Here is a 27,569-nt window from a genome sequence, read left to right on the forward strand (position 1 = left end):
AAAAAAGGGTAAAACCTGTGGGTTGAGATAAGGACAGTTTAACAAGGGAAATAAAATAAAATAATATATAATAATATTTGTTATGAAAAAGGAGACACCAAAAAGGGAGAGAGAAATAAAACCCAAGTAAAACAAGTGATGCTCAGTACAGCGATTGGCCCCAGCAGTGATTGGCCCCTCCTGGGCAGCTCCCCCAGTTTATACACTGGGCAGAACTTTCTGTGGCATGGAATATCCACTGGCCACTTTGGGTCAGCTGTCCCAGCTGTGCTCCCCCCAGCTTCTTGTGCAGCTCCTCACTGACAGAGCATGAGGCACTGAAAAGTCCTTGACTTGGGGTGAGCACAAATGAGCCACAACCAAAACATCAGTGTGTGATCGACATTATTCCCATCCTGAATCCAAAATATGGTGTTGTACCAGCCACTGGAAAGAAAATTAACTCCATTGAAGTTGAAATGAGGACAGGGGGGAAGGGTGGCTCTGGGGGAAGATGGCCAGAGGAGATTGTTGGGCCCAGAAAGAAGGTTCCTCATGGAAGAGAAATGGGGTGGAAACCAGAGCTGACCAACATTGTGGGGTCAGGTCAGTGCTGGGGAGGTGTACAGAGGGTGGGTGTCAATGTGGGTTCTGGGGAGCAGGTGTAGGTGTTGGCAGACAGGGCAGGGGTCCTCTCACACCCCCTGGCACAGCCCCCTTGTCCCCTGCAGTCCAGGGCTCAGTGGGAGCATGGCTGTCCCTGCCAGACCACTCAGCCCCTCCAAGCCTCTTTCCAAGCTTAGCCATGGTTCCCCAGCACCTCTTCATCTCCAAGCCCAGCCTGCAAGTGACTGAATCCCACACTGGCCTGGCCAGCACCAGTTTCCTCCCCCTGCCCACCTGGAAGCAGCACCAGCAGCTTTGGCCCTTTCCCACCCCAGCCCTCCCTCAGCCCAGGGTCCCTCTCCCCATCCCACCCAGGGGAAGGGTGCATCCATTCAGGAGGCCCTTTGACTAGACATGATCCCACATTGGAGGGCAAATCCTTCCCCTGTGTCCCCCAGATGTGTCCCCCACTGCCCCCCGATGATGTGAGCACAGGGCAGAGCCCACTGCTGTGTCCTGAGCATATGCACATCTCAGCTCCTCTTCCAGTGCACCCAAACCCAGGCAGCTCATCCCAAACCCCACATGTGGACAGGCTCACCTGCATCCCTGAGAGCCCTGTCCTCACGTCGATGGGCAGGAGAGATGCTGTGAGCCTCGGGGAGATGTCCCCTCCTCACCCAAAAGATGAACAGTTTACTGAATCATACAGAGTGGCTGGCCAAAAATCCACAACAATGAAGGGTTTGGGCCTGGTTTATTAAATGCCTGTTCCTGGGCTACAAGGTCTGCACCCCCACAGGTCCCATCACAGCAGCATCCCGAGGAAGGACTGTGCCCCCAGGCTCCATGGCAGTGGGAAGGAGAGTGGGTTTGTCTGGAAGTGTGCATGGCTGCAGCCTTTCCTGCAGACCTTCACCCAAATCTCCAAGCTAGACTTGGCCTGGACTGCTCATCTGCTCGGCTGGAAGGGAGTCACAGAGCCCTGGGCAGGGGGAGCCTGTGCACGTTCCACTCAAGAGGGAGAAGAGCAGCACCTGGGCGGGTGTCACAGTGGGCCACCACCCTCAGACAGGTGACAGTTCAGCCCCACACATCCTGCTGCTCACTCCCTGGGATTCCAGGGTGCCCCACACCTCGGCCCATGCAGACAGACACACAGACACCCTGCCCTGAGACAGCTCCTCAGGCAGCTCTGACGGCTCTGCAGGACAGTGGCCAGCACACAGCAGGGAGGGGGGCCCAGCTGGCAGTGGCCCCTGTGCAACAGCAGAGCCCTGCACGCTGCTGTGACTCACTGCCCATGGTTCAGAGCCTCCCTGGAGGACAGGACGTGCTGGTCAGGACAGAGGGCAGGGGGTGTCCGGGGGTGGGGGGCCTGTGGTCAGCGGTGATAGCGGGGGTCGGCTCTCCAGCACTCCGACAGCTTCCGCAGGACTCGCTCCTTCAGGTGGACCCTCCTGGAGAGCTGCTGTGACTGGCTTAGCTCATGAGCCTTCAGCTTGGCATAGTAGTCAGAAAACTTGTTGTAGAGGATGGAGATGGGCATGCCATTGAGGATGATGCCAAAGGAGATGCAGACAAATGCCACCATCCTGCCGAGTATTGTGTCAGGCACGGTGTCTCCATAGCCCACGGTGGAGAGGCTGACCTGTGTGAGGATGGGAAAAGATAAAATCCCACGGGGAACAAGCCCAGCAGACCCCGCCAGATGGTGCTGAGACTCAGCCGCCCGCCCCTCTGTGGGAGCCAGGTGTCACCTGGAGCAGTGTTACACAGTGACAGCAGCCAGCTCAGCTGTCCCCACTCCTGCAGCCTCCACGGCCAGGGCTCTGCGCCCGGGAGGCCTGGAGAGCACAAGGGTGGAGTGCTGCTGGCTGAGCCCCAGAGCAGAGATCAGAGGTCAGACCTCTCTCTGCTCCATCCCTGCTTCACATGTGTGTCTTCAGGCCAGCTGGACACCCCGAGCTGAGCCCTCCCCAGCAGTCAGTGTCTGCTGCAGCTTCCTGCCCCCGCGGAGCTGCGGCTCCAGCGCTTCCCGCCCGGGAACTGCCCAGTCCCGCGGGAACAAGTCTTCCTGGAGCCTCCATCCAAGGGAAGCAGGCACTGCCCAGAAATGCACCACGTTTGGTGACCAGGGAGTAGGGCTGTGGGGACAAGGTGACAGCTGAGGCAGAGAGGTTTGGGCTTTGCAGGGAGCTGTGCTCCCAGGGACAGGCTCGGCCTGGGACATTGAAAGGCTCGAACCTGGTGATGCTGCTGAGTGATTTTGCCCTTCCTTGAGGAGGGATGAATTTGAAGCAGGCAATCTGTGGTGGCCAAGGGGGCAGAAGTGATCCATGGGATCATTTAATCTGTAAATCAAAATGCCCTTGTAACCCCTGGGTTTTAAGTGCTTTAGATACTCCCCATTTCAGAGTCAATCCCAGGTTTATTATAGTGCTCAGCTCAGCTGAGCTGCTGGCTCCTGGCACAAGCAGGGCAACAAACAGGGGCAGCACACCCCAGGCTGTGTCCTCTCTCAGGACACAGACTGAGGCACAATGTGACCATGGGTCCCACATGCAGCCCTGGGTCCCCCATCTCAGCCCCACAAGCTCTGACCCCCTTGTGCCTCCCGAGCCCAGCTGGGCTGTGATGCTGCACAAGCCTCAGGCTGCCCTGAGTGGGTGCCCCCATACCCATGGGGGCTGAACCACATCCACCCCACACTTGGGTCCCATGACAGATAAAGCCTGGGCTGAGTCACATCCCCCTTGTCACTAACTCAGGCCTGGAGGTTCCTAGGCCACCACCTCTGTCCCACCATCCCACCCCAGCCCTAGCTTTTGAGCCTCTGAGCTCGGTCCCAACCTCTGATTTCTTTTCTCAAGGCACGCAGGGCTCTGGGTTTCCCACCGTTACTGGGCTGGTAGGAGGGCTGGGCCCCTCCTGCCCCCTGGCCTGCAGCAGTGGTGAATCCCCCGAGCAGCAGGGCAGCCCCTACCCACGGAGCCCCCCGCCCCCCTCTCTGGAAGGAGCTGTGCAAACCTTACCGCTGCCCACCACCACGCACAGGGGATACTGGTGAAGTCAGTGCCGGGGACATCGTGTTCCACCGAGTGTATGAGGGCGGAGAAGGTGAAGACACCCATGGCAATGAAGAGGAGGAGGCAGCAAACCTGCTGGTAGCACTGGCGCATGGTGAAGCTGAAGGCCCGGAGGCCGGTGGAGTGGCGCGCCAGCTTGAGGATGCGGAAGATCCTCATGAGCTTGATGAGCTTGAGGACCTTGCCCAGCTTGCTCACATTCTCCACCTTGTGCAACTCCTCGTGGTAAAGCGTGTCTGCTTCGTCCAGATTTTCAAAGAGGAGCTGGACGTAGAAGGGCAGGATGGCCACCAGGTCTATGGCATTAAACGCTGCCCGCAGAAAGATCTTGAAGCTGGAGGAGGATATGAGCCGCATGAGGTACTCAGAGGTGAAGAAGATGGCACAGATCATCTCCATCTGCTCCATCCACATCTTCCCTGTTTTGTTTTTCATCTCCTCCACTGTGCTCAGTGTCATGCCCACAATGGAGATAAGCACAAAGAAGCTCGACATGACAGCAATGATCTTGGCTGGGACAGAAGAGTACGGGTTCTCAATGAGGTTCCAGATCATCTTCCGAAACCCACCCAGAAATTTGCCATCAAACTTATTCCCCGAGTCCAGGGGCTCCAGTTCTGCCTCCAGCTCCTTCTCTATTTTCAGGTACTCATTGAGTTCATCTTGCTTTTCCTCGAACAGGATCCGGCAGCAGCGTTGGGAGTATTTCAGATGGATCCCCCAGTACTCGATTTCCTCCACAAAGTTACTGGGGCACATCTCATCCATCACCCACAGGACCCCACTGCGGTAGAAGTGGAAGATGTAGTGGAAGACTGAAGGATCTCTGTCAAAGAAGTACTCGTTCTTCTGCACCAAGTAGTCATCGCAGAGCTGCATCTTCTTCGCGGGGTCCGTATAGAGGGCCAGCTTCCCAAGCCTCGTGATGGGATACTGGGCCAGTACCTTGCAAGCTATCTGGAACGACTTGCCACCCACGTTGATGTTGAGCAGGTACTTGTTCCTTTGGATGGGAGTCTCGCTCTCCTCGTTTCCCTCTGCCACGTTCTGCATGGAGCTCCATTGTTTTACCAGGCTGTCCTGCGCGAAGGGGATGTGCACTGCCTCCTCCTCCAGGGTCCGGCGGCGGCCCTGGTGATCCCCTATCTTCAGGCTGGCCGAGAGACTCGCCCGCCTGGTCCCCAGCTGCCTCATGGTGCCTGGCCCTCGGGAGCCGTGACTCCTGTTAGGGGCCGGGGGACAGCAGCCCTGGCTTCATGGGAACGCTCCCGCTGGGCACACGCTGGCTGGGATGAGTGCTGCGAGCTCGGAGGAGCCGTGGAGCGGCTGCCCGGGGGGCACTGCCGTGTCCTGGTGCCACGTGGCACCTGCCAGGGTCCCAAAGCCGATTGCTGATCAGATTGTGGTTCGCGTCGCGGGAGTCGGAGGCGGCCAAGCGCCCGCTCCTTAAGACACTAATGAGATTGAGGCACTAGTCCTTTATGTAAGGAACTATTTCCAGACCTGCACTTCTCTCTTCCCTTATTCTGTTCCTATTAGCTGTTTGCATTTGCCACACGCTACCTGTTTCCTAGAAGGACATCTGTGATAGCAAGCTGGAAAGAGCACGATCTTGCCTCAGTTTACCCCTGCCAGCCCTGCCCTGGTGGGACAGGAAGGTGCAGACATGCAGGATTTGTAGAGGCTTTGTACCCCCACACCAGATGCTGCTCTTGGCACTGGCCCTTCGTTAAGCACTAATGCAGTTGCCCCGGCTCTGTCAGCTGTCACAGCCAGAGAAGGGAGATGGTCGTGACCTCCCAGCTCATCCCTCAAGCCCCACAGTGCAGATTTACAGGGGATGAGGTGAAGGAACCACTTCAGTCTCCACGCAGTGCCCGAGCAGATCTCCTGTGGGACAGGTTGCTCCTGTGGCCCTGCCCTGTGCCATCACATCAGCCTTCAGCCCCACCAGTCCCACAAGCAGGGGCAGAACAGGGAACAGGACACTGAAAATGCAAGTAGGCAGTAAAAGTTCCCCTGAACTATTGGAACTGAAAAGGAGGAAATAATCCTTTGGATTTCCAAGTAAAAGGGGAACCAATATTAAATAGGCTTATCTTTGAGGCCTTACCTTGGAACATGACCTTGCTTCAACATGTAAAACTGATCACACTGATCTCTATGAACTGGTCTAATTAAATACAGAGACCTGGAGCACAAAGCTGCTCCTGGCCCAAAACCAGCTCAGGCTCCACTACAATTGAAGTTTCTGAGCCCTGGGATTAGGACAACAAAAATACTTCTGGCATCAGACAGAGGAAGGGAAATTGCTGTCACAAAACATAGATCTTGTTTTGGCACAAGATCCAGAAAATATGTTTCTTTCAACCCTGAAGCACTTGGCTCAGGGAGCAGTAAACTAAACCTGCAAGGTCTTGTGAGTTTGCCTCCGGGCCTCGCTCCTCATTGAACAGAGCGAGGGCTCTGCCCCACACCACAGACCAGCCAGGCTCAGCCTGGGCTCAGCTCGGCAGCTGGAGCTCAGAGGATGATCTGGGACCGGCTGGTGACAGCTGACTTTGGCCACCTGACCCCGACAGCACCAGCACTTCTACAGCCCCCAGCTCAGCCCTGTCCTGCTGGGACTCCTGGAGCCCCTCCCGTTCTACAGGACTCCCCACTCTGTGCACTGCTCTGACAAAGAAGGGACAAGTTCAGGCAGTTTTTTCACCTTGTTCTAGGCTGAACTCCCCACTTGTCCCCTGTTTGGCAACAGCACTCCTAGTGCCAGTGCCATCTGTTCCTCCTGTCCCCACCCTCTCCATTCACTCTGCTCCCTGTATTTCACTCTTCTGCTACAGCTGGTGTGTGCTGGAGTCATGTCCATCCCAGGCAGGCACAGCAGCACTTGCTCCCCCTTACTGGCCGTGCCAGCCCACCCACCACGAATCCTCTTTCCCAGGATGTGACAATCCAGTGGTGATGCAGCCCTTGAACTCCCAACTACAGAATTTAAGCAAATGCACAAGTCCAGGAAAATTAAAGACTCCAGAAGTCATTAGTTTCACATTCTTTATTCTCCTGTGTCAGTTACAACAGCTATTCCCACCTGTCCCTATGGAAACAGAAGCAAGGTTGTGCGCCCTTGCAAATAACTCCTTGGTACTAAAAATAGCAGCCCTGGAATAACTCAGGACTCCACATTTAGAAGTTTCTCCCATGGGGTATGGCAGCACTCACACGCTATCCAGGAGTGGAAGATCCCTGCTCCAAGGCTGATGACTGGAGTCTGCTTGGCAAGACAAGTTCCCACCCTCAAGGCACACAGGTCAGCAGCCAAGGCAGCAGCTTTGTGCACTTAGTGAACATTTGTGCAAGGTGCACGTGGCCCAAGGGCACCAGGCACTAATCTGCCCCTGCACAGCCAGTTCCAAGGCACACAGCACTGAGCCCTTTGGCTGGAGCTCCATGTGCCACACAGTGTCTGACCCAAGACGTGGCTTATTTCAAAGGACACCTTCACTAAAGTGCTCAGAGCCCTGTCTGACTTGGCCCCAGGGATGGGGCAGCCACAGCTGCCCTGGGCAACCTGTGCTGGAGCCTCACCATCCTCACCATAAGACCTTCCTTCCTCTTCTCCCACCTAAACCCAACCTCTGTCAGTTTGTAACTGCTGCCCCCTGCCCTGTCACTACAGACCTTGGTGAAAAGCCTCTCTCCATCTATCTTACAACCCCCCTTTAGACAGGGACAAGACACAACACAGTCTCACGGAGCTGTCTCTTCTCCAGCAGCTGCCCTGATGAAGGTGCAGGACCTTGCACTTGACCTTATCGACCTTCATGAAGTTCCCGTGGGCCTGAGGGTCTCTCTGGATGACATCCCCCTCTCCCAGCCACACCCTGCAGCCTGGTCTCATCCTCACACTGGCTGAGGGTCCCCTTGATCCCACTCTACACACCATTGATGAAGACATGGGATAGCACTGGTCCCAGTACAGACCCCCGAGAGACACCACTCGTGTCAGAACAGTTTTAAGGAAGACACCATTAACAGTGTTAGAGGAGTTACAGTCAGCATTCAGCACTGGGGTGGGCAGAGCAGGTCAGTAAAGAGTGGAGGTGTTTGTGTGAGGGAGTGTGTGAGGAGCTGCCTGCCTGGGGGCCAAGGAGCTCCTGGCCCCACACTGGCCTGGGTGACAGCACAGCAAAGCGAGAGCAAACAGGAAGATTTTAACTGTTACCTTGTGGTAGAACCGTCAGTAAAAGCCACCTGCTGTGGAACTGAGCAGCATCAAACACTAGTGCAAACATGGAATATTTGTCTGGTCTGTGCAGAGTCAGTGAGCTCCTATGGAAACGGGTTAGGAAGCCCCTATTCCCTGACAAAATCCAGGGGGAAGAATGGGGCAGGCGAAAACAGGCTCTTGGCTAGGAGTAGAGGGAAACAGTGAACAGCACCTGGCATTTCACAGAGAAAAACATCTTTGGGTCCTAGGCCACGCTGGTGGGAAACAGCATTAACAACTGGAGCTCAGAACAACAAAACATTCCTACCACCTTTGTGAGGGCTGATTTCACAGTGCCAGGGAAGATCCTGTGCTATTTCCAGAGCCAAAGTAGTCCCACAGTCTAAGACCTATTTCCAAGGGGAGCATCCTCTTCATATTCAGTGTAACAACCCAGATTTGAGAGCTGATGTCCAATTCAGTCAGGCTGTGTGGTGAGCATGAGAGAGACCAGGCTAGTCCCACCTTGTCACCTCAGTGTAAAGATCCCTGTTACCAAAACAGAAAAACACCTGGTTACAGTACTTGGAGCAAAAATCTGTTTTGACTTCAGTTAGTGCAAAGTGAAAGAAAGAAACCCACACCAGAAGATCAGTATCTTAGTATGGGTGCTCCATGTCCTTGGCAGCAGAGGAAAAGGGAGAGTTCTGCTGTGTCAGGGCAGACTGAAACCCCCAGCACCTGGCTGACCAGCAGCAGGAAAGCTGGGAAAAGCTACTCCTGGAGAGGAAAGCTCTAGAGGCCAGAAACACAGGGAAAGAAGGCATTTCTCCCTCAGGCACGCAGAGCTCATGGGTGCAAGACACTTACCCTTCAGGGAAAGGAGCCTGTCTGGCTCTTGTCAGACATAAGCTGTTCCCTGGATGCTTTTTCAAGACTGACGGTGTTAGATCGGCTTTTTGCTTTGAACAGGCCCCACACAGCAACAGAACCTGCAGCTACCAGGATGCTGAGGAGCCCTGGAGAGGAGAATGCACAAGCAGAGACTCACTGACTGCCCTGGTCTGGGCATCAGGACTGGGCCCTGCTGCTCAACACCACGAGCCAACAGCCAGAGATGAGCAGCTTCCCTTGAGGGCAAAGGACAGACAGAGGGGAAGTGAGTTAGTGCCAGATCGCATGGCATGGCCTTTCCAAGGACACAGCACAGCCAAGGCAGAGCAATAATTAAGCTGTGGTGTCAGGCCTCCCTCAGCCCATCCAGCACAGCAAAAGCAGCTACTTATACAGGTCTGGAATTGATTCCATCAAGATACTCAATTTACAGCCCATGGCAGGACCAAGACCACGTGCAGCACTCTGAGTCTCACATACCTGCAACAATCAAGATCCACGTGTAACCTTGACTCCTTGATGGCACAGAGACCCCAGGCTCAGGAGTAGCTGAAGCCTCTGTGAGGAAAGAGAGACAAGTCCATCAGGCTTCTGACTTACCTTACAATCAGCACTCAAAGCAACCTCCAACCCACACCTGTCTGAGTTCCCAGCTCACCTCAAGAGTGCCAAAAGGTCATTTTCAATTTATCTGCCGCTGTGATTAGCCCACATTGGAGGAAAAAAGTCCTACTGGAAACGCTAACAGTGAAAGCTGGGATATTTCCCAGCTGGAGCTGCAGCACCTCGACCTGTCCTCAAGACACTGGGAGGCCACAGGTACAACCAAAACACAGCTCATCTCCCCACCTGCCAGGTGAACTGGTGCAGGCACCAAACCCAAACCCAGTCTGTCACCCCTGCAGTAATGCCCCTCCTCTCCACACTCATGGTGCTGCAGTTCCCGGACACCACGGAAACCCCCGGGTAAGGGAAGCCAGAACAGCACTTCCGAGCACAAAGGACACCCCACGGAGCCGAGCAGCAGGCGCCGGCCGTGCTGGGCGTGCAGACACTGCCCGGACACCGGACGGCCCAGAGCTGCCTCCCTCATCCTCATCCTCATCCTCATCCTCATCCTCTTCCCCTCAGCCTGCCTATTCCCCAGGGATCAGAGGAGCTCGGGAGGCAGACAGACTCCAGTGCCGCCGGCTCGTTGGGAGGGCTGCGTGTTCTGGAAGAAGGAAGCGGGTACTACAAAGGCGCTTCCCGAGGAAGCCCCGGGGGGCGTCAGCGCCGTCCCAACCGGAGGCAGCTGAAGGTGGGGGTCTCCCGCAGCGCTTCCTCCACCCACAGTGACCCGCAGCTGCCCCGGAGAGGCCGGAGACGGCGGGGAACAAAGGCTTCCGTCCGCTCTGCCGCCCCGCGCCCCCCGTACCTGCGCTGCCGGCGGGCGGCCCCGCCGAGCTCCAGGGCAGGGTCAGCGCGGGGCCGCCGGGACTCGGCTCCGCCGGGGTCGCGGTCCCGCAGTCCTGCTCGTCCTCCTCGTCCGCGCAGTCGGGGTGGCCGTCGCAGAGCCAGTCCCGGGGGAAGCAGCGCTCGCCGGGCGCGCACTGGAACTGGTCCGGGGGGCAGCGGGACGGGGCAGCTGCGGGGACGGTGTGAGGGGCTGAGGGGAGCGGGGGGGGCAGGAGGGGGAGCCCCTGCACACACCCCCCTCACGGCCCGCCCGGCGGAGCCCGCGCGCGGGCACCGGCCAATGAGAGCGAAGGGCGTGCGCGGGGAGCCAATGGGCGCCGCCCGCCCGGCCGCTCCCTCGACTCACCGTTCTCCGGCGGGAGCGGCAGCCCCGGCGGCGGCAGCGGCAGCAGCACCGCGAGCACCAGCGCCAGCCCCGGCAGCCCCGGCCCGGCCATGCCGCGGGCCCGCACCGATGGAACGCCGCGCTGCCGCCGCTCGCGCCGCTACAGATGCAGAGCGCGTGCGCTCGGGCCCGGCCTCCACCAACCAATGGGATGCTCGGGGGGGCGGGGCGCGAGGGGTGGGCGGGGCCCTGGCGCGGTGTCACGTGAGCGGGGGCGGAGGGACCCCCGGACAGGCCCGGCTCGGCCCGGGCAGCGCTCCCGGAGCAGCGCTCCCGCCTCGGCTGCACCGGCCTGTTCCAGCACACGGAGCTGCCACTGCCTGGATTAGCCCCCTCCAAGCTCCGGGAACAGCCGCGCTCTCCCGCGGTTCCCTAGAAAACCATCAGCACCGCGGTGGCCCGTGACCTGCTGTCCCCGGGGAGGGGCCGCTCAGCACCCGAGCAGCCTGCGGCCGCCGCAGGACAAGGGGACTGCGGTGGGAGTGCCACAGGCTGCTGAGCTTGTCTCTTCCTTCAGAACCAGAGCACCAGCAGGCCCTGTGGGCAAGGCTGTGCTTTACTCAGCTCTGCTCTTCGCTGACATTTCATCTACGGCTCACAAATCCCCCAAGCCTGTGCTCAAATCCCTGTGCTGTGTCGCTATTCCATCAAGCAAACCTTACATGGGCATTAAAGAGCAGTAACTTGAACAACTCAGAAGAGACAAAAGAGGGAGGGGGTGTAGTCATAGCTTTAAATACATTTATTAGTAAGATATCAGCTCCCTGCAGCACTCCTGAAGCCAAATCCACCACAGCCTCCCCGCTGAAGCTGCTCTGGAAGCACCTGCACCCATCACGCAGTCTTGGCTCGCTCCCTGCTCACAGGTAGGGCTGGTCCTTGGAAATCTCCCACTTCCTAAGAGGTGGTCCTGGTGTCACTGCTTTTTTCTGCGTTGTTGTCACTGCAGAGTCTGAACTGTGGCAGAGGAAGGAAGGGAGAGGAGAGGCTTTAGTAACTCTATGGAAATCACACTCAGGTTTAATCAGTCCAGGTTGGAGTAGTCCTGGAGGGGTCTGTTAGTCACAGTCCTAGAATGGTTTGGATTGGAAGGGACATTGAAGATGTCCATGGGAAGGGACACACTCCACTAGCCCAGGTTGCTCCAAGCCTCGCCCAACCTGGTCCTGGACACTTCCAGGGATGGGCAGCCACAGCTGCTCTGGAAAACCTGTGCCAGGGCCTCCCCACCCTCACAGGGGAGAACTCCTTCCTAATATCCCATCTAATCCTGCCCTCTGGCAGTGGGAAGCCATTCCCCCTTGTCCTGTCCCTCCAGGCCTTGTCCCAAGTCCCTCTCCAGCTCTCCTGGAGCCCCTTTAGGCCCTGGAAGGGGGTCTCAGGTCTCCCCAGAGCCTTTTCTTCTCCAGGTGAATACCCCCAGCTCTCCCACCTGTCTCCAGAGCAGAGGGGCTCCAGCCTTTGATGCATCATTGTGGCCTCCTCTGGGCTTGCTTCAATATATCTACATCTTTCTTGGATGCCCCAGAGCTGGACACAGGCACTCCAGAGTACAGTAACTGAACTTCCTACCACCTCATTTATTCGCAAACAGACACTGACACAAACAATTAGTTCCACGTTCTTCTACCAACCTGGGTAACTCTGCACCACGCTCCTGGTGTAAATGAGGGCTGAGCCCTCTCAGCAGCGACAGCACCGCCCAGGCCAGACCTACCTGCCGGGTTGTGCCCCTGCAGCCAGAGTCTTCTGCGCCGCCACCACCACCACGGGCGGCAGCGACTCGCGGCGCCCGTCCCGGCCGCAGTAATAGTTATCGGCGAACTTGTGGCTGGGGCCCACCGGGAGCCGCGGCGGCGGCTGGGTCCTGGGCAGAGAGCATTCCGAGCATCAGCGGCGGCGCCCCGGCTCCGCTCCGCGCCCCGCCCGCCGCCCGGCCCGGCCCCGGCACCTCTTGGCGATCTCCCCGTAGCGCAGCGCCAGCTTCTCCTGGAGGTTCCGCTGCAAGGCAAGGCAAGGCCGGAGCGGCTCAGGCGGGGCGGCCGCCGCGCTGCGCCGGGGGCTCCGCGGAGCCGGTGGCGCAGCGCAGCGCCTCGCGGGGCAGGGGCTGCTCTCGGCCCCCCGGGCCCGGCGCTGTGCTCACCCCCGCCAGGAAGTTTCGGAGCTTTTGGATGATTCCCGTCGCCGTCGCCATCTTGGGCCGCCGTGAAGGGCAGCGCCGCGGGGGGCGCCGGGAGCGCGCGCGGGGCGCGCTGGGTCTCGCGAGACTCGGCGCTATATAAAGCGGCGCGGGGAGGCACCGCCCTTTTCTGCGCGGAGCCGCCATGGACACGAGCCGCGTGCAGCCCATCAAGCTGGCCAGGGTGGGTGTGAGGGGCGTCGGGGGGCCCGGGGTGGGTGTGCGGAGCTTCGGGGGGCCCAGGGGGGCCGCGCGGCCGCGCTGACCCTCCGCTCTGTCCCCGCAGGTCACCAAGGTGCTGGGCCGGACCGGGTCCCAGGGGCAGTGCACGCAGGTGAGCGGGCCGGGCCGGGCCGGGCGGGTGCGGGGGCCGGGCCCGGCCGGGCTGACGCGGTGCCGCCCCCGCAGGTGCGCGTTGAGTTCATGGACGACACGAGCCGCTCCATCATCCGCAACGTGAAGGGCCCGGTGCGAGAGGGAGACGTTCTCACCCTGCTGGAGTCGGAGCGCGAGGCCCGGCGGCTGCGCTGAGCGGGACCTGCCCGAGCGCCCGACCCTGGGCCGTCCATCGGGGGATGGAGCCTGTCGACCGTCCCTGCATCGTCCGTCAGGGGATGGAGCCTGGCGGGTGGGGAGGAGCGTGGCGGTGTTGTCACTGCAATAAAGGGTTTTTCCAGTAGCCCCGTGCCCGGGTCTCACTCAGCGAGTGCCTGGGAGCTCTGTCTCATACCTGAGCACCTGCCGCTTTCCTCGGGCTCAGCAGGGACAGCAGCACGCCCTGCTTGTTGCTGGGGTTGCATGTAATGCATTCGTTGTAATATCATTGCATTATTGCATCTTTATTGACCTGTCACAGCAAAAATAACCGTGTTTTGATTACAGCAGCCTTAATCCTGACCTTCCTGGTAAGCAGTTTTCTCTGTGTAATAGTGAAGTGGTGTCGGAAACTTATGGGACCTCAGTGGAATTTAATCACAAGTTGGAAATCAAGCTTGGTACCAGCTTGCAAAGCAACAGCCTGCTGCTTCTGTCTGTCTGTCCTCAGTAAGCTGTTTTCCGAATGCTGCTATAAATACACCTACTTGCTGTCCTTCCTGTCAGTCACATGCAGAGAGCAAGTGCTTGTCTCTCCCCTTTGATTTACTGACTCCTCTATCTCACTTTCTTCAGCTTTCCCCTCCACCACAAGATCAGCTAGCAAGATGTATTGCTTTAGGATATTACATGAAGCAAAAGTATGGCTGAAAAATTTAGGAATGAGCCTGAAAACTATCCTGGTTCAAGGGCTGGCTTTTAAGGACTGGTGTTTTTCTGTCAGCTTAGAGTAGTCCTGGTTTGTGGTGTGTTTAAGCCAAGTCAAGTCTGCAGCCCCTGGTCTGTGATCTCTGATGTGTTCTTTGTCCTGCAATGTCCTGAGCTTGACTGAGGCAGGTCAGTGGTAGTGTGACTGAGAGTCTGGGTGTCCTACAGCTGAGCAGAGCACTGCTGGGACAGATGTACAGATTGCTAAACTTGAGCAGACAATGATGATTGCTGTAGGGCTGGTGTTTAAGAGTATTTGTGGGATTTTTCCCAGGTGTTAGTTATGCCCTGGGCAGCTCATGGGCAGCCTGAGGTGAATTTTGTGCCCTGGAGAAAGCCCTTGTCAATGTGCTCACGATGTTGCTCAATGTGGTTCTTTTTTGGGGTTGTTTCAGTTTTAGAGCATCACACAAGGCTGTCTCTGGTTTGTGGGATGCAGCAGAGCTCAGAACTGGCCCTGAGTGCCAGAAGTCCTCAGAGTTTACATCTCTGGCTGCTGTTTGTTCCCTCACAGCCTCAGCAGTGACCCAAGAGTGTTTGCTCTGGCCCCTGCCAGCCCTGACTGCTGGGTGACTGGGACAGGAGCCACCAGCTGGGAGTTGCAGCCAGACAGAGGGAAACCTTGTAGTGGGGGTGTTTCAGGGCTGTATCCCTGTGGTCCCTGTCCATGTGAGGAGGGAGGTGATTTGCATCCCCACACTCAGTGTGGTGATTGCCCTTAATGATGCAGCACCACAGAGAACCAGGGCTGGTGAAGGGCTGTGGCTGGTCCCTTGTCCTGTTTTTCCTGCAGAGTGAAAGGGGCAAAGACACCACTGCACCTGCCCTGGGACGGTTCTGCGGGAGGAAAACCAGACTGAGGGATGTAGTCAGTGCATAAACTTGAAGGGAATGACTTGGAATGTGGAGGCTGTGCCTCCACTGCAGCTCTCGGGGGCTTTATCATGACAAGGAGGCAGGAGACCGCTGGTGATCACTGTAATATTTCAAAATAACTTTAAATTTTATTTATATCTTAAAAATAAACACCAGTATTAAAATAGCAGTAAACAGAGTAGTGTATTAGAGAGTGGCAGTGAGCGCTGTGTATAACTCCAGTGCAAAGCTGAGACGGGCCCACGAAGAGGGCAGCAGGGTGGTGCCCAGAGTGAGTTCTGAGGGGGATGTTTCCCAGCTCAGAGCAAGCCTGGCAGGGGCAGAAGTTAGGGGGAGGCTGGGCCAAGGAGCAGGAATGGGGGCTGTGACAGGTTTACTTTTGTGAAGGGCTCAGAGCAGAGCTGCTTTCCCATGCAAAACCCTTTTTCCTCCTGGTCCTTATCCTTACCCTGTTCCCACCCCACATAGTACTCATACACTTGCAAAGACACACATGTTCTCTGACATACGTGTTCCCCCTCTACAGGCCCTACCTGTGTGCTCTGAGCTCTTCTGGCCCATCTGTTTTTCCTGATACTCCTCCCCTTTGGGATGGAAAGTGGGCAGAGAGGGACTGGGCTGTGGGCTCTGGCTGTTTGCATAGTCTGTGGGACTGGTTAAATGGGGAAATGTTTAGGAGGCAATTGCTTTCTTTCCTTTGGGAGAAGGACCCCATGTGGGGTATTAGCTGGGCAGGCTCAGTCCCCAAACACGTCCTTGGCCCTAAGCCCCTTCTGTCACTTGGCTGCAGCCCCAACTGCTCAAGAGGTTTTGCTCCCATTGAACAAATCAAATCCCGAGTGATTTCATGTGGAACTCCATCCTTTGGCCAAGCAGTATAATTTTTTTGCTTTGTGTGCATGTGCTAGAAAAAAGAAAAAAAAACAGATTTCAGCCAGGAAAGGAAATGGCAGAAAAGAAGGGCAGCAAGTATGTCAGACTGGAAGTGCTCCCAGCCCACGTCCAAGGCAGCGTTGACCATCTGGTGTCCCCTCTCCCAACGTCCTGCACAGCACTGTGACCCTGCTCAGGGCCAGGAGTGTCACTCGCCCTCCTGGCTCTGTGTCACCAGCACTGCTGCCTTCTCGGGGCTGCCAGAGAGCACAAACCAGGGGCTGGTTCTGCTGGGTTTGTTCTCTGCTGTTCCCTCCTCGCAGAGGGCTCGGAGGCAGTGCAGCTCTGGTCATGGCAGGGAGCAGAGGGGATGGGGTGACTTCTGCTCTCTGCATGTCCCATCCCGAGGTCACTCGATGCTTGGCTCCTGTCACTTGGTGCAGCGAGGTGGCCACGTGTGGGTGGAGACGGGCAAGGGAGGCTCAGGGACAGCGCTAGTGACAGGACTAAAGCTGCAGAGGGCAATTTGGCACAGAGGGGTGGCAGGTGAGGGAATCACAGCCCAGTGCTGATGGTGGCTGCTGGCTGGATCCCAAGGTCACTCTAATTTGGTTTCTTTGGACTCCCAGGGCTCTTCGTGGCTGTCGGTGATGCCGCCTGCTGCAGAGAGAGCAGTCACAAAATGTCACCAGAGATTCCTCCAGTGACTCCTGGTCAGGGCCAGCAGGGCTATTCTGAGCATGTGGCACCTGGAATGCTCTGCTCTTGCTCCTGCAGCCCCTTCCTGGAGACCCTCACCTGTGCCACGGCCCTGTCCCCTCCCCTGGGGCGACCTGCCCACCTGAGTGTGGGACATGGCAGGAGCCGGGGCAGTGGTGTGGGACAGGGGCAGTGGTGTGGGACAGGGGCAGTGGTGTGGTACTCACGGGCAGCTGAGCCTTCGTGCCATTGAGGTGGGCGTAGAGGAGCGCGGCGATGTCGCTGTGACCGGCCTCCAGCGCGATGGCCACGGCGTTGTTACCATCCTAAAAAGGAAGGGAGAGCACGTGGGAAGGGGTGTGGGGACAGGACACGGCGTGGGGCTGCCCAGGCCCGGCGGCAGAGCCTTACACTGTCCACGATGGAGACGTTGCAGGCGGGCTGAGCCAGCAGCAGCTTCACGGTCTCGGCGCGGCCGTGCTCGCAGGCGCACATCAGCGCCGTGGAGCCCTCCTCGTCCTGCAGGTTCACGTCGGCCCCACAGGCCAGCAGGGCCTCCACCATCTCCTGCCGGCCGTGGCTCACAGCCAGCATCAGCGCAGTCTGGCCAGCCTGTGGGGAAAGGACACTGCCAGGCCACCCCTGCCCCTGCTGTGCCACCCGCTTGTGCCCCCTGCCCTGCAGGGCCGCTGCCGAGAGCCCTGTGCCAGCCAGGAGGAGCTCCTAAGGTGATGCCCTCCCCGTGTGCTGACCCCTCCAGGTTTTAGAGCCACGGTCCTGCCCTTGGAAGGAAGAGCTGAGCGTGGCTCTGGCAGCTGCTTGGGGGTGTGGGCAGAGGGGTGGGATGTGGTGGCCCCCAGCCCGTGCCAACCTGGCTGGCCTTGGCGTTGACGTTGCCCATGCTGAAAAGCCTCCGGACCACGTTCATGTCGTCCTCCTGCTCGACAGCCGCCAGCGCCGCCAGCATGAGGGCGGTGTACCCGGCCTTGTTCTGGTGGTCCACGTTACAGATCCCTGCAGGGGTGGGCAGAGGGGGCTCAGGATGCTGGAGGGCTGGTGAGAGACATGGACCAAGCCATGTGCCTGGCTCCTGCCCTGCCTGGGTGCTGTAAGCCATCCCACAGCCCTGTGGGCACAGAACTGCTGATGGGTCTCCCCTCTTGAAATCCAGGCTCTCACCCCCCTACCCATGCACAGGCACAAGCCTGGGCAGTTCTCCCTGCCCCTCTGCTCCAGCACCTTCCCCCTGTGCCTGGCAGGCCACGTGGGATGTGGCCTGGGGGTGGGGGGCACTGACCCGTGTCCAGCAGCAGCCGCACGATGTGGAAGTTGGAGTGGGAGACGCTGTAGTGCAGGGCCGTGTTGCCGTTCCCATCTGCCAGGTTCACCACGTGGGCCAGGAGAGCCGGTGAGACCTCGGCAAACGCCAGGAGGTGGTTGGCAACAGTGTCGGGGACGGACGACTTCTGGCTGGACAGACGGAACCACTCCTGCAGGACCAGGCTGCTGCTGGCCAGCTGTGGGCAGAGAGGGGCTGAGCTGGGGCCGGGGCTCCCCCAAAGCCTCTGCATGAGCCACCCTGCACCCACCCCCCACCGGTGGCCTGGTGGGGAGCAGAATCCCTGCTCCAGAGGGGGCTGGGTGAAGGCCAGACCCTGAACCCCCCAAACCCATGTTGGGATGGTCTGAGCTGAGTCCACAAAGGTTTTGGGGTATCTGGGACAAAGCCTGGAGCAAAGGGCTGTATTTGGGGGGAAGGTGCTGAGCTAGGCTTTGCTGGCCCCTCTCTGGGGAGGGCCAGCCCTGGGGGGATGCTGGCAGGGGCTGGGCGAGCCACCCCAGCACCTCACTCACCACCTCTTTGCTCTTGGTGGCACCGGGGTGGCCCAGGTGGGTCTTGACGATGAGACAGGCCTCCCGCATCCTGGGGCTCAGCTCGAACCTGGGGAGAGCAGGGGGGCATCTCGTGTAGAGCTCTGCATCACCCCATCAAACCCTTGGGGCGGGGCACCCTGAGTCCCCCCGTGGAGCTCCCCAGTGCCCGTGAGCCTCCACAAGCTCCCCAAGGCACAACCTCCAGCCTGGTGGCTGCAGCCAGGCAGCTTCAGCCTCTGCAAACCTCTGCAGAACGGAGCCTTATACGGATGTGCTCGGGCACGATTTACCCATTCTTAGGCCAAATTTTTTCCTTTTGCTGAAAAATGCCATTGAGGACTGTTGGCTTTTTTTGTCCCACTCCAAACTATCTTCTGCAGCAAAGAGGCATCTGGGGCCTCCTGTCCTTTCCTTAGCAGACCCAAGAAGCTGGAAGCATTGTTCCCTGATGAATGGTTTCTGCAGGAGCTGAATGTGTTTTTCCCATCGGCTGCACTGAAGCCATGGCAGATGCCCCAGTGCCAGCCCATGGCTCCCAGCTGCGCAGGGCCAGGGAGCCTTTCCCATCAGCACTTACTTCTCCTTCACCTCGGGTGGCTCTGGCAGGGCCACGTCAGTCCCCTGGCACTCCTGTCCTGGCTCACACGCGCCTTCCCCGGCCTCCTCCTCCGAGGTTTCGGTGTCTCCCTGCTCCGAGCTGTCGGAGCTGTCGGCCAAACCCTTCTCAGAGGAGCTGTCACCTTCTTCCTCTTCCTCCTCACTGGATGTGCTCTCATACCTGCACAGAGGGAGAATCCTGGGTGGCAACACAGCTCCTGGCTGGTCCCCTCCAGGCCCTGCCACTGTCAGTGCCTCCAGCCCAGGACAGGGATGCTGGGGCCAGGACTGGCTCATGGGGGTTGCAGGAGCCCCCTCAGCACGTACTCCCCGTTCAGCACGCCCACAAACTGCAGGCTCTTCTTGCTGCCCTCTGCCTCACTCCGGGGGGGACCATCCCGCTTCTTCATGATGGACTTCAGGGCTCCTGCGGGCAAAGAGGTGGATGTCAGGGGCCAGTGAGCAACAATCTTAGAATCACAAAACGGTTTGGCTTGGAAGGGACTTTAAAGATCATCTTGCTCCAACTCCCCTGCCATGTGCAGGGACACCTTCCAGCAGACCACCTTGCTCCAAGCCCCTCCATCTTAGGCCTTGAACACTTCCAGGCATGGGGCATCCACAACTTCTCTGGGCAACCTGTGCCAGGGCCTCATCACCCTCACAGGGAAGAATTTTTCACTAGTATCATCTAATCTAAACGTACTCTCTGTCAGTTTGAAATCATTCTCCCTTGTCCTGTCACTACATGCTCTTGTAAATAGTCTCTCCTTGAGGCGGGCCAAGCACCCCAAACCCACCAGACCCCAGGGTGGGTACAGAAGGGACATGGGCAGCTGCGGGTAGTGTTGGCCCTGCAGGCACTGTCCCCAACAGGGCCATCCTCTCCCTTCCCACAGGAACATCCCAACCCAGACCCTGGTGTCATCCAAGGCATTGACTCACCCGTTGCAGGGCTTGGGGTGGCTCCACTGTCCCGTGCTGGGGACGGGTCCTGGCTGCTGTGTGTCGTGTCCAGCACAGCTGGCCTGGGGGCCAGGCTGCCTGGGCACATCCCCTCTGTTGCTCCCGTGCCCTGCACTGAGAGGCTGCTCGGGCCATTGCCTGGACCAGGCTCCATCTCCTTGCCCCCCCCAGGCTCTGCCTCCTTGCCTGCACCAGGCTCCTTCCGTCCTCCCACCAGGACGATGCTGCCCACGTCGGTCTGGCTGCCCTTGTCATCGCAGCTGGCAGCCGAGTCAGGCCCGACCGCCACGTCCCGCCCGTCGGGGCGGCAGCTCACCCCGACACAGGTGGTCGGGGGGCAGCACTCCACGCCCGCCTCCGCCGTATCTGGGGGGTCACCGGCTGCCCGGCTCTGTGTCGCTACCGCGGCCTCCACCAGCGCCTCGGCCACCTGCGGCTTGGCCGTCACCTCCTTGTCCACCAGCCCGCGGGGCCGGCGGGCGCACACCTCCAGCCGCAGCTCCTCCAGCTCCCGCGTGGCCTCCTGCAGGTGCCCCTCCATCAGGGCAATCACCTCCTTCTGGTGCCCCACCGTCTGCTGCAGCAGCTCCAGCTCCCGCTCCGCCTCGCTGGCCAGCCCCAGCGATGACTCCAGCACCCAGACAGCCGCGTCCCTGCGCTCCCGTGCCCCGCCGTCCACTGCGTCACCGCCCTCCTGCTGCGACCGGTAGTAGAACACGGCATCTGTCATGGCCCGGTCCTCGCCCACCGCCACGGAGCGGCACGGCCTCTCGGCCACCCTGGGGCTCCTGCCTGGCCAAGCCCTGGCTCCCCGCTCCGGCACCGCCAGCTTCTCCGTCAGCTTCCTCAGCTCCGCAATCTTGCTCGCTCGCCCCTTCGCTGGCTCCACTTCACTCTCCAGCCCTGGTCGGGGCGGTTCCTCACACCCTGCCCCTGCCTCAGAGCCAGGGGGGTGGTCCAACGCCTCGCCAGGCTCTGCCGACAGCTTCTCCAGCAGCTTCGCCTTCTCCCTCTTCAGCTCACAGATCTGCGTCTCCAGGAGGGGGATGGTTTTCACCTGCTCCTCCAGGTCCCGGAGCTGCCGCAGGGCCGCGGCCATCTGCTCCCGCACGTGCTGCAGCGGGGCCGTGCCCAGCCCTGCCGCCGGGGTGCTGCGCCCGGAGCTGCCGGGGCTCACCCGGCCCCAGCCCCCCTGCCCCTCGGCGCCCGCCGGCACCCAGCGGGGTGGCTGGCTCAGGGCGCCGGGCGGGCCACCGCGGGGGGGACCGCCCGCATCCTGCAAGTGGCCCTGCTCCTGCTCCAGCCTCCTGCTCGTCTCCAGCAAGGTCTTCTCCACCCGTGGGTTTCGCAAGAGGCACTTGCGGGTGGGAGGTGGGAGCAGCTGCACGGGTGGTGGCGAGACGGGGTGGGAGGTTGGCTTGCTCGGGGGCTCCAGGGGTGCCCGGCCGTGCGGGGACAGCAGCAGCGCGGTCCTGCCCTCCTCGCTGGTGGTGGAGGTGAGGGACTCGGTGGAGGTCCAGGCGCTGGCGTGGCTGCTGGGGCTGCGCAGGGCGCTGGGCGGCAGACGGGACCCCTTCGCCCTGCGAGGCAGCGGCACTTTCTTGAGCGTTTGGCCACTTTCAATGTCATCGACGTATTTCAGGAAGTCGAGGTCCAGCAGGAAGCCATAGGGGGTTTCCACAGAATATGAGCTCTTCTCCCCGTCGTCCTGGTCCCGGTACAAGAATGGGCCCCCAAGATCTGCAAGAGGAGCAGGGATGGTTAGGCAGGGACCTGGTGGAGACAGGAACTGTCCAACTGGGTTATACTGGAACCTGCTGCCTGCAGGCCCTTCCCCTCCATGATGTGCAATGTGTCTGCCCCCAGCACCCTCACTGCATAGGGTGTCACAGGAATCCCGTTCTGTTGGTGCTGGGGTTGGTGCTGGGGTGAGGAACTCCCTTGGGATGGGATGGGACAGCTCAGCCCTGCCACCCCCTCATGCTCCTCCTGCTGTCCCTACCCGGTGACAACCCCGCTTCCTTTACCTGGGAGGTTCTGGTTCAGGGGTGCCGGCTGAGCCATCTTCTCCCCAGGATGCTGCTGACCAGGGGACCATCAACCTGCAACAACAACGAGGCCACATCCAGCCAAATCCTGTGACCCGGGGGCCGGTGAGTCCCAGGAGGTGGCACGCCCCTGCCCCCTGCCCGGGGAGCGCTCCGTGGCCGCCCCCCGCCATCCGCCAGGCCCCCCTCGCCTCCCCCGGCCCCGGGGCCGCGGGGCTGATGCTGGAGCCGCAGCCGGGCAGGCGCGGTGCTGCCTGCGGGGCCGGGATTGTTTGGACATTTAAGGAATGCTCTGCAGCCTGGCTGGGACAGCCACGCTGCCAGCTCCAAGGGTGCAGTCACGAGCCGGAGCTCGGCCGCACGCTGGGAGCAGGCCAGGAAAAAAAAGAGGCTGAAGCGGGTACAGGTACAATTCTCGGAGGGAAGTTTGCTTTGGATAAAGGGAATCGATGCTTTGGCAAAGCTACGTGACTGTGGGCAGCTGCCAGCACCCATCGGTACTGGGTGCCATGTCCATCCTCACTGCCCGGGGTGCCCCACGCTGCCCATGCCTTTCTCAGGGGTGACCCTCAGGAGGGACCTGGCTGCTTCTCCCTGTTGATGATGTGGGATAAGGCAGGAAGGACTGAAATAGGAGCCTAGGATAAGGCAGGAGGGACTGAAGTAGGAGCCTGGTTTTCCCAGGACCCTGGTTTTCCCGTGCCCAGGCACGGGCATGCTGGAGGAGAGCCAGAGGGATGCGGCTGCAGTCCAGAGGTGAGCTCATGGCTGGGGGTGCCGCCAGCTGTGAGCATTCAGCTGGCATCTGCTGCAACATTTGGTACCATCTGGGTGCTGGGGCCCAGGTGGGAAGTGACCCTGGTGGGAGCTGGATGGGGCAAACAGCACCCTGGGAGCATCCACCACTGCTGTGCAGCAGCATCAGGGTCCCTGGGCACTGGGGACATGGTGGCCCTGCCCACAGGGCACAGGTGGCCATGGGGCTGAGCAGCTGTTGGTGGGCAAAGCATTTGGCAACAGGCTATTTTCGGAAGAAAGCAGGGGAGGAGGAATGCTGCAAAGGAATGGCAGCTTGGGCACAGCCCTCGGGGAACCTGAGGCTCAGTACTGCCAAGGGAAAGGCACAGGATCTGGCCTTGGCTGCACAGAAATACTCGCATCCATCTCCAGATTCTTTACCCATGACAACCCAGACTTCTCTAGCAGAGATGCTGTGGCTGGCCCTGCCACATATCCCAGCTTGGGGACGATGTGACAGCCCATACCTTGCACCTGCTGCTCATGCTGATGCAGCTGCCACTCCCCAGCCCTGGCACTGTGGCTGCCACCCCACGACTCGCCCCAACTGCACAGAGCCAGTGGAGCAGCTGTGGCAGTGCCGGGCCAGGCGTGGGCTGGGTGGGCACTGTGGCACCTTCCCACCCTCAGCCCAGGGCACAGGGTCGGGGCTGAGTCCAACCAGGCAGGGATGAAATGCTCCCCACCAGTCTCCAGGATGGATTCTGGGGCTCTCCCACCCCTCTGCCAACCCATCCACAGCCGAAGCACATCCCAACTTTCACCTTCCTTGGGATCATCCCAGCTTTGAGCCAGCACCCATTCCACCTCCCCTGGGAGCATCCTGGCTCCATGCTGGCATCCAGCACGTGGCATCCACGCTGCTGGCTTCGTGCCTGAGAGGGTCCACACATCCCCCACCTCGTCTAATCCCTCCCACCCTGGGCAGCGTTCGGCTTCCTCCCCCGCACAGCCCTTGCTGCAGGTAATTAAACAGTGCTGGGGCCAGCACAAACTTCCCACCAGGCTCCACGCACGCTGTAAATCAAACGGGAGGAAGAGAGAGCAACAGGAGCTGGAGCCAGCGGGTGCGTTTCGTCGGGGGAAGTGGCCGGCAGCTCCCTTCCGCCGCCCGGCCGGGTATTGTCCTGCCTGGGGACAGGAAAAGCCTCCTCTGCTGAGGCCTGGAGGCCTCCTGAGCCACTCCAGCAGCAAAGGTGCCCTTTGCACCAGCACTGCCCTGCTGTCCCCTCCACTGAGCCAAGGACAGGCTGTTTCTCCCCCTGCCACCTCCTGTGGCCCTTCAGCTGACACCAGCAGCCTCTTGGCTGCACCGCCCACCCCAAATGTGGAGGAAACCCTCCCACTGCTCCCGACCCCCATTCCTTTTGGTATGACAGGATGGGCTGGACTCAGGACAGAAGCTTCTGCCTTCACCCAGCTCTGAAAAAAGGGGATGGGACCTGCCAGCTCCCAACCACATCCAAATCGCCCCAGGGACCCCATGAGGTGCAGACACGCCCTGAACCCTGCTAACTGTCCCTGGGCTGGGTGGGAGGTGCGGGGCTGGACAGGAGCCAGGAGGATGAGCAGTGGGGGCAGATGGTCCCAGTGTGCCAGCAGGTCGAGTCCCCCCAGCTGCGGCTCAGCCACCGTCAGCACCGTCCGGGCCTGGCTGCCACCACCATGGCACTGCTCAGAGCAGCCACTTTCTGCCCAGGCTGAAGTCGTGGCAGGGACAATTGTACCAGCCACTTTGGTGCCAAAGGCTGAGCTTTGGCCGCTCCCCTGGGCACTGGGGCTGTGCTGAAGGAGCTGGGCACACGGACCCCCCGGGGCCAGAGACAGGGGAACCTGCATGATCCCAGCTTCCTTCAGAAGCCATGAAAGCGTTGTTTCTAGCCCCAGTGTTTCCACAGAAAAGCGGGATGCTACAAGCAGAGCACTGGTGTGGAGGCTTGGCAGCGAGAGGAAGAGGAGGAGGATGCGCAGGGAACCAACCACCCTGCGGAGGCTGGGCTGTGCTGTGCCCTGGGCTCACACCTGTATTCTCCCCTTTTGCTGTTGTACCAATGCCAACTCGGGAAACTTGGGGCCAAAACTGGAGCTGCTTTGCTCAATTACAATAAAAAACCACATCAGGGATGGGGCAGGCTGGGCACCTTGGCACAGGTTGGGTACCGTCCAGTCCCCACACCCCAGCCCCAGCCAGCCCCCTGGGACCTTTGGCCTCATGGTCTAAGGGGTGATCTCCCCTTGGACTCCCCAGGTCCCTGTGCTGGAAGGAGACAGGCCTAGGAGAGCTGTTCTTAAAGCTCCAGGCTTCTTCAGGCCTTTTCCCTCTCCAGGGGCACAGCTATGGCAGCCCCCATGCTCAGCCACATGCTGCGGTGCAGCCTGGGCTGCTCCAACAGTGGGGCTGGGGCTGGACACAGGGAGGGCTCTCCCCGGCTCTCCTCCTGAGCCAGAAGGCTGAGGTCATGAGGAATGTGAGAAGAACAGAGTCCAGAGCAGCCCTGGCCAGCACGACTTGATTTATCTCAGCCAGGCACGCTTCCCTCGGAGCTGTGCGCAGGCGATAAGCCCCGAACCTCGGGGCTGCGGCTGGCCCAGAGTTAAAGGGAAACCAGTGAGCAAGTACACGGCTTCCTCCAGAGCCAGCAACCTGCTGGGATTGGGGCTCCTCACATGGAGCCAGCTGTCACACGTGCCCCTCACCTGCAGTGTCACCCGCCGGCACTGTGGCTGGATGCAGCAGGAGGTATCTGGGGCTCATCACACTTTCCCGTCCCTGTCCCATCCCCATCCCCTGCCGTGGGGCTGTACGGGAGGGCCTTTGCTCTGTGACAGCCTGTGCCCACTTGCCCAGGCCACCTTGGCTGTGCTGTCCAGGCTGGGGCTGCTTTCAGAGGAGCCGGATCCCAGGTGGGCGGGTGCACCAGTGCTGACCCAGGGAGGGAAAGGGAAACACTTCGATCTTCTCAACAGTGTAATTTCAGGGCTGGACTGTTATTTCTGGAGTGTCGTCATCACCAGCCCGGTTGGCTGAGAGGCTGCAGGGGCTGCCCAGGCTCTGTACCCACTCCAGCCCTCAGAGACCTCCCTGAGCTCACACACCACAGATGTAGAATCCATACAAAGACTTACCCACGTGGGGATCAGCTCTATGTGCCCCTTCGCACCCACAGCGTTATAGGGTCCCTTCAGCTCCACCAGAGACCATCAACCCCTTGCCCTGCACCCTCGTGGCAGCTGCCCAATAGCACCTTCCACCAACACCTCCTAATTCCCTTGAGGCTGCTGACGACACACAGGGTCAGCAGTGACGGCCTGGGCTTGCCCTGCTGCCAGGAGGGGTTCAGGGATGAAGTGTTTAAATTTACACCCCAGGTGCCTAGGTGCACAGCTGGGGTACACACACAGCATCGTGCACAACCCCAGGGTGGGTTCTCCATGTGCACACAGGGGGTACCCCAAACCCCGCAGCACCCCTGTGCTCTCCAGCACTCCAGAGGGGCCTGCAGCAGCCTGGGCTGTCACAGCCCCAGCCCTGTGGGTCCAGCACCCAGGGTTTCCACAGGGTACCCCTGTGTAGATCCCAGGACCCCAGGGAGCCGTCAGAATCCCCAGCCCTGCAGGTCCTCAGCACCGAGGGAGCCAGCAACACCCCCAACCCTGTGTGTTCCCAGCATTCCAGGGAGCCCAGAGTACCCCCAGCCCCGCGGAGCCCCAGGACCCTGGGGTGCCCCCCAGCATCCGCAGCCCGAATAGGTCCCCAGGATCCCAGGGAGCCCCCAGAACCCCCAGCCCCGCGGAAGTCCACCAGCATCCCCAACCTTACGGGTCCCCAGCACCCCCGGGGTGCCCAGTGCACCCTCCAGGCACCCTCACGTCGGGGCGCCCGCCCTCTCCAAGCCCAGGGGACCCCCGGGGAGCCCCCGCCGCCGCCGCCGGCCGGGAAACGTCCCAGCCCGGTGCGGCCCACCCGAGGTGCGGGCAGGAGCCCCGCTCCCCTCCCGCTCCCGCCGCCGGGGCCGCCCGGGCGGAGCCCTCGGGGCGGCGGATGCCGGGACTGCCCCATCCCGGCGCGGTCCCGGCGCGGCCGCGGGGTCTCCGGAGCGGCCCCTCGGCGGGCCCCGGGCGGCGGCGGGTGCGGGGCCCTGCGGGGACCGCCACGGGGACGAGCCCGCGCCCCGCCGGACCCGCCGCCGCCGCCCGTCCCGTCCCGCCCGGTCCCCGCCGCCCCTCACCGTGCCACCGGGCTCCTGGGCTGCAGCCGGGCCGCCGTCCTGGGCCCGGGGCTCTCGGGCTGCTCCGCCGCGCCGGGCAGCGCTGCCGCCGCAGCCCCGGGCCGAGGGCGGGCGGGAGCGGGAGCGGCCGGGGCGGGGCGGGGCGGGGGCGGGCGGGGACCGGCCCCAGGCCCGACGGGACGGGGACCGCCTCCGGCCGCTCGCCCCGCGGCGTCCCCGCTAGCCCCCTTCTCATCCGGGGTGGAGGTGTCGCTGTCCCCGTGGCCCCCCGGGGTGGGATGTCCCCCGTTCCGGTCACCTCGGGGGAGGGGTGTCCCTGTGAGGGAAGTGTCCCCTACCCTTGTCACCCCCGGGTCCCCTGTTCTGGTTACCCTGAGGAAGGGGTGTCTCTTGTCCCAGGGAGCCCAGGAAGGGGGATGTCCCCTTCCCCTGTGTCCCCAGGGCCAGAGGATCCCCCGCGCTGGTTACCCTGGGGATGGAGTGCACCTACTCCAGTCCCGTGGGGA

At 60.6% G+C, this 27,569-nt stretch overlaps 5 protein-coding genes across 5 annotated transcripts; 1 reads left to right on the top strand and 4 right to left on the bottom strand.

Moving 5' to 3' along the window:
* Window positions 1–1,734: 1,734 nt before the first annotated feature.
* On the bottom strand, window positions 1,735–5,551 carry LOC113999041 (potassium voltage-gated channel subfamily V member 2-like). The gene is made up of 2 exons (XM_027742215.2): window positions 3,621–5,551; window positions 1,735–2,236 (listed from the first exon to the last, which is right to left on the bottom strand). The coding sequence occupies exons 1-2, from the start codon at window positions 4,866–4,868 to the stop codon at window positions 1,970–1,972; spliced, it is 1,515 nt and encodes a 504-aa protein (XP_027598016.1). The 5' UTR covers window positions 4,869–5,551; the 3' UTR covers window positions 1,735–1,969.
* Window positions 5,552–6,714: 1,163 nt separating this feature from the next.
* CD320 (CD320 molecule) lies at window positions 6,715–10,861 on the bottom strand. Its single transcript, XM_027742201.2, has 5 exons — window positions 10,583–10,861; window positions 10,196–10,405; window positions 9,259–9,336; window positions 8,755–8,903; window positions 6,715–8,433 (listed from the first exon to the last, which is right to left on the bottom strand). Exons 1-4 carry the CDS (start codon window positions 10,671–10,673, stop codon window positions 8,758–8,760), a joined length of 525 nt encoding a protein of 174 aa, XP_027598002.1. The 5' UTR covers window positions 10,674–10,861; the 3' UTR covers window positions 6,715–8,433; window positions 8,755–8,757.
* A 479-nt stretch (window positions 10,862–11,340) lies between these two features.
* Window positions 11,341–12,849, bottom strand: NDUFA7 (NADH:ubiquinone oxidoreductase subunit A7). Its single transcript, XM_027742185.2, has 4 exons — window positions 12,765–12,849; window positions 12,573–12,622; window positions 12,339–12,488; window positions 11,341–11,578 (listed from the first exon to the last, which is right to left on the bottom strand). Exons 1-4 carry the CDS (start codon window positions 12,813–12,815, stop codon window positions 11,482–11,484), a joined length of 348 nt encoding a protein of 115 aa, XP_027597986.1. The 5' UTR covers window positions 12,816–12,849; the 3' UTR covers window positions 11,341–11,481.
* A 55-nt stretch (window positions 12,850–12,904) lies between these two features.
* Window positions 12,905–13,479, top strand: RPS28 (ribosomal protein S28). Its single transcript, XM_027742186.2, has 3 exons — window positions 12,905–12,984; window positions 13,087–13,134; window positions 13,209–13,479. Exons 1-3 carry the CDS (start codon window positions 12,946–12,948, stop codon window positions 13,329–13,331), a joined length of 210 nt encoding a protein of 69 aa, XP_027597987.1. The 5' UTR covers window positions 12,905–12,945; the 3' UTR covers window positions 13,332–13,479.
* A 1,779-nt stretch (window positions 13,480–15,258) lies between these two features.
* LOC113999018 (KN motif and ankyrin repeat domain-containing protein 1-like) lies at window positions 15,259–27,158 on the bottom strand. Its single transcript, XM_027742182.2, has 11 exons — window positions 27,064–27,158; window positions 22,016–22,090; window positions 19,968–21,728; window positions 19,350–19,449; window positions 19,003–19,203; window positions 18,405–18,492; window positions 17,848–18,067; window positions 17,422–17,564; window positions 16,962–17,162; window positions 16,778–16,876; window positions 15,259–16,511 (listed from the first exon to the last, which is right to left on the bottom strand). Exons 2-11 carry the CDS (start codon window positions 22,050–22,052, stop codon window positions 16,455–16,457), a joined length of 2,907 nt encoding a protein of 968 aa, XP_027597983.1. The 5' UTR covers window positions 22,053–22,090; window positions 27,064–27,158; the 3' UTR covers window positions 15,259–16,454.
* Window positions 27,159–27,569: the final 411 nt, after the last annotated feature.

The sequence above is a fragment of the Pipra filicauda genome, unplaced genomic scaffold, assembly GCF_003945595.2.
Source record: "Pipra filicauda isolate LSUMZ 115617 unplaced genomic scaffold, ASM394559v2 scaffold467_size714961_pilon, whole genome shotgun sequence".
NCBI classification, from domain to species: Eukaryota; Metazoa; Chordata; class Aves; order Passeriformes; family Pipridae; genus Pipra; species Pipra filicauda.